Raw genomic sequence first — 5,069 nt, 5'->3', positions numbered from 1 at the left:
TTTATTCTTAAAAAAAAATGAATATGCAGTACTAATAGAAGAACATCATATACTTTATTGGAATTTGAAACAGTAGCTAATATTAGCCCAAATTATCATTTAGCTCACTTTTAAACAAAGCAAAACAAAAAATTTGTTAAAATTAAATAAATTAAATGAAAAACCTCAAATAAAATAAATTATCAAACGAAAAACATTACATTAAATAAAAGAAATAAATCACAGACTTAAATATTAATTTAAACAAATAGCCAAACGAAAAAATAAAGGGCTACTGCCTTAAGCCAACTTCTATAGGCTATTAATTATAGAACTATTCTGAACAAATGAATACATTAAAAACTTCATATAAAATAAATTATCAAACGAAAAACATTACATTAAATAAAAGAAATAAATCACAAACTAAAATATTAATTTAAACAAATAGCCAAACGAAAAAATATAGGGCTACTGCCTTAAGCCAACTTCTATAGGCTATTAATTATAGAACTATTCTGAACAAATGAATACATTAAAAACTTCATATAAAATAAATTATCAAAGGAAAAACATTACGGGGCGGTTTCCCGGACCAGGATTAGCTTAATCCAGGACTAGGCCTTAGTTTAATTAGAAAATATAACTAGTTTTAAACAACATGCCTTACTAAAAACATTACCTGTGTGCATATTGAAGTGACACAAAGGGCCCTGATGTATTTTAAGATCTGTAAGTGAAAGTTGTTTTCAGTTTGGAGAGCTCTTAAAAGTGTTATGGTCTAGGACTAGTCTAATCCCTGTCCGGGAAACCGCCCCTACATTAAATAAAAGAAATAAATCACAAACGAAAATATTAATTTAGACAAATAGCCAAACGAAAAAATATAGGTAGTCTACTGCCTTCACTTTTAGTCAACTTATATTAATACTAGAACTATTCTGAACAGAACAAATGCTGGCTGGTTGAACATATTTTTTATTAAAGCTGTATCTCCAATGCTGAATTTACTTTAAGGAAAACAAGCTTTTGCAGAGTGGCAGGTGCCAAACACATGCGATTATTGCTGGACATCAAACCAGCGATAGAAAATACCCTTTCCACGCTTGCCGAGCCACTGGGAACGCTAAATATGCGTCTTGCAATTTGTGAAAGTTGTGGCAGTACAGTAGAGTTTTCCTTCCAGAAGCAAAGGATGTCCACTTCGGTGTTCAATCTTGGCATTTCAAGGTATTGCTCGACTTCTCCTTTTACGTCTAGTGTTGTAGAAGAGGAATGTCTCACAGTTGCGTATGACTGGAACATTGACTTGACTTTTTTTGCGCTCGATGGCACAGGGTCCGGGACCTCCGGGTCAGACTCCAGGACCGTCACGGGGTCAGCGACAAGGGAAGGGGATGTTAGTTTTTTATTCACACTGCAGACAAGTTCTGTTTGACGAACTAACAACTCCCGGATTTCAATCTGTTTGCCTTGAACCTACAGGAACAATAAAATTAGCTACGATTATTTGCCATTATGAATAATAATAATAATAATATTTATTATTATTATTATAGAGTTATATAGAGTACATACAGGATATGAAAACTCTATATAACTCTATAATTACAATACTATGTACTGTATTATTTTTGTTGATTAGTATATGCTGTTTCCTTTTAATAAAACCATGATTTTATTTCTGAATGCTTTGTGTAATGAATTACTTTTTCATCTCTTGCAATCCACTCGTTCTTGAAGCGTGGATCTAATAATGCAGCCAGAATAACGTGGGTGTCATCATAAAACCTTTCATAACGAGTCGAAAAGTTTTCAGCTAGAGTTTCTACGAATGCGGCTATTTCCAGTGGAGTGTCACTGGAAACACCAGACATCATTCTGTATATTTCTGCAACTGCCGGTAAGATCATGCCCAGGTTTCCCAGTTCTTTTTGTAAACTATCGGTCAGTTCAGCAAATGGTGTGAGTACTCTCACTAAGCCTTGAAGAATGAGGACATCATTGCATGTGATTTTCCTATCATCTGTGATTGATGTCAGCCTGTTTTGCCACAGCGTGTCCTTCTCGAACATTTTCAGCACCGACTCAATCATCCGTAACTGACTGTTCCATCTGGTTGCGCATGCAGTTGTGGGACGAACACCTAATTTGTCGATATCCTCTGTGTTCAGTGTGCTTTTTCTGACTGTTTTGACTACTTTACCAACCTTGTTGAATATTGAATTAATGGGACCGTGCTTCGCGATTGCGTCTTTAATTGCCAGTTGGAGTAAGTGGATCGGACATCTCAGGTGAAGATTTGATTTTGTGACGTAGTGCTCTACCATCATGTTCAATTGGATGGCCAGCTGGTCTGCATGAAGCTGCAGGAGTGCAACATTTGGAGCATCAACCTCTGTTTCCCCGTCCCCGACATCTTGGTCCAGCTGATCGCCGAATTCGCTGAAACTAGGCAGATTAAAGGCTTTTACCATATTGCTGGCGCTATCAGTTACTACTCTGATCACACCACGTTGGACATTCCAGCGTCTCAGGACCTCCTCATATTTTTCATAAATGTGCTTTGCTGTGTGGTGTCCCTGAATGTGCTCACAACTAAGCAGAACAGTGTGACCTTGAAAGTTTTCATCTATGATACTGCCCACGATTCCCAGAAAACTGTGACCCCGTCGGCTCGTCCAAATATCAAGGGCTACTGAGAGTCCATTGCAGTTCTGTAGTAGATTCTGCAATTTATTCTCCAACTCAAGTAAAGCGTGTGGCATGAGTGTGTCACGGACTGTGCTGTAGCAAGGTGGGGTGTAACCAGGCTGTGCAATGTTCGCAAAATAGCGCATCCCTTCTCTTTCTCTTTTAGTGAGTGGCTCATAGTCCATGTAGACCATTTTAAAGAAAGCCTGATCTAGTTCACTTTTCCTCTCCTGTGAAATATTTTTTTTTGCTGTTCTTTGTTGAAAGAAGCCTTTAAATGTACTGCTCTGTTTCTCTTTACACGTTTGCTGTAATCTTTCCTCTGCAAATAAATGTAAATTGCACATATTATGGCGCTAAAATTAAATGTTAAGTATAATTAAATGCCACAAAATATTTACAAATTTATTAATTTTGCGTTGGTGGTTTAGGTTGTTCAAACTGTATTGATACTGACCTTCAGTTTTTTTTCTCAAGTGTGAGCGAAAAACTTGATCGTGTTTCCTTGACACGTGCCTTTTAAGATTCCATAAGGAATCTTTGGATGTTGTAATAACCTCCCCGCACTCACGATCTCCTTTGTTATCAGGACCTTTTACAATACATTTGTATTTTTTTTCCCCTTCTTCGTGGTAGTATTTTAGAAACTCTATCTTTCTGTCTGTGCTTATTAACAACTAATAAACTGGTCCAATATAGGCCTAATGGAGTTGCAAATCGCGAGGGGGTCAGTAAAATATAATTAAAAACATGGGTATAATAAATAACATTATATATATATACACTTATATAAATATTTGTGAAAGTACTAGTAAGACAACAATACAAATGCAAACAAATGCAAAATATATTAAGAAACATTATAAGTCCCCCTTCGTTTTCTCACAGTGGTTTGGTCCTGAGTCTGACGACTCGTGACTCGTAATTGAGCGATAGTGGAGCGTTTTCGGAGCGAGAGGAAATCACAACGCTCCGACATTCAAAAAAAACACTCCTCGCTCCTGGCAAAATTACGCCTCTCCACTCCTCGCTCCGCTCCCACTCCGCACCGCTCACATACTCTGCATGCCACACGCACTCATGCAACCCCAAACCATCAGAGATGCAGGCTTCTGAACTTAGCGCTAATAACAACTTGGTTTGTCATTGTCCTCTTTAGTCCGGATTAAATGGCATTCCAGTTTTCCAAAAAGAACTTAAAATTTATATTCGTTGGACCACAGAACAGTTTTCCACTTTGCCAAAGTCCATTTTAAATGAGCCTTGCCCAGGGAAACGCCTGTGATTTGGATCATGTTTAGATATGGCTTCTTTTTTGACCTATAGAGTTTGAGCTGGCAACGGCGAATGAGACGGTGGATTGTGTTCACCGACAATGTTTTTTGGAATTATTCCTGAGCCCATGTTGTGATTTCCATTACAGCACTATTCCTGTATGTGATGCAGTGCCGTCTAAGAGCCCGAAGATCACAGGCATCCAGTATAGTTTTTCAGCCTTGACCCTTACGCAGATTGTTCCAGATTCTCTAAACCTTTGAATGATATTATGCACTGTAGATGATGATAACTTCAATTTCTTTGCAATTTTTCACAAAACTATTTTTCGCTGAAGCATTGGGGGAATTGGTGATTCTTTGCCCATCTTGACCTCTGAGAGACACTGCCACTCTGAGAGGCTCTTTTTATACCCAATCATGTTGACAATTGACCTAATAAATTGCAAATTGGTCCTTCAGCTGTTCCTTATATGTACATTAAAATTTTCTGGCCTCTTATTGCTACCTGTCCCAACTTTTTTTGGAATGTGTAGCTCTCATGAAATCCAAAATGAGCCAATATTTGGCATGACATTTTAAAAAAATTACTTTCAACAAAAAAATCACATAACTGACATTAAGAGATTTTATTAAGTTACTTCAATCATTTATTTTAGAGATATTTACAAAGACACTGAATCATTTTTTACAGTTATAAATAGGGTTGGGTATCGGTTGGGTTTTATTCGATACCAGTACCTTCTCTGTCTTTTTTAAACGGTTCCGGTTCTTATATCGGTACTTTAGAGGGAAAAAATGCACACACGTTGTCAAAAAAACCCCATTTTTATTTACTGGGTCTAACTTAATACAATATTAACTTACGTCTTTACATAAACAATTTAAATACAACTTAAATATGGTAATGATCAATAAAACAATAAATAAAATTTCACTTTTACATAAAATCAAATAAAAATATAGCTGCAAGCAGCAATTGCGGGGTCAAGCACCTTCAGCGCAATGAGGACCCAAAGCACAGCAAAAACCACACGAAGAAGCAAATGCGAAAAGCGCAGAAATCGATCAATACAGAGCTCGAACCCGAAGCAAAGCAAATGCAGAGAAGAACCACTGCAG

The 5,069-nt window shown here is 37.1% G+C and overlaps 1 protein-coding gene across 1 annotated transcript; it reads right to left on the bottom strand.

Annotated features, from left to right (window-relative positions):
• Positions 1 to 960: 960 nt before the first annotated feature.
• Positions 961 to 2,858, bottom strand: LOC141368887 (uncharacterized). Its single transcript, XM_073873674.1, has 2 exons — positions 1,689 to 2,858; positions 961 to 1,458 (listed from the first exon to the last, which is right to left on the bottom strand). The coding sequence occupies exons 1-2, from the start codon at positions 2,856 to 2,858 to the stop codon at positions 961 to 963; spliced, it is 1,668 nt and encodes a 555-aa protein (XP_073729775.1).
• Positions 2,859 to 5,069: the final 2,211 nt, after the last annotated feature.

The sequence above is a fragment of the Misgurnus anguillicaudatus genome, chromosome 12, assembly GCF_027580225.2.
Source record: "Misgurnus anguillicaudatus chromosome 12, ASM2758022v2, whole genome shotgun sequence".
Taxonomy (NCBI): Eukaryota; Metazoa; Chordata; class Actinopteri; order Cypriniformes; family Cobitidae; genus Misgurnus; species Misgurnus anguillicaudatus.
This window is presented reverse-complemented; position numbering and strand designations above follow the sequence as displayed.

What these genes read in the sequence shown, in the direction of transcription:
- LOC141368887 (XM_073873674.1), bottom strand. Translation starts at nt 2,858, where the DNA reads ATGGACTATGAGCCACTCACTAAAAGAGAAAGAGAAGGGATGCGCTAT. An exon ending in GGATTGCAAGAGATGAAAAA is followed by an intron (nt 1,459 to 1,688) that starts GTAATTCATTAC and finishes TTGTTCCTGTAG; the next exon opens with GTTCAAGGCAAACAGATTGA.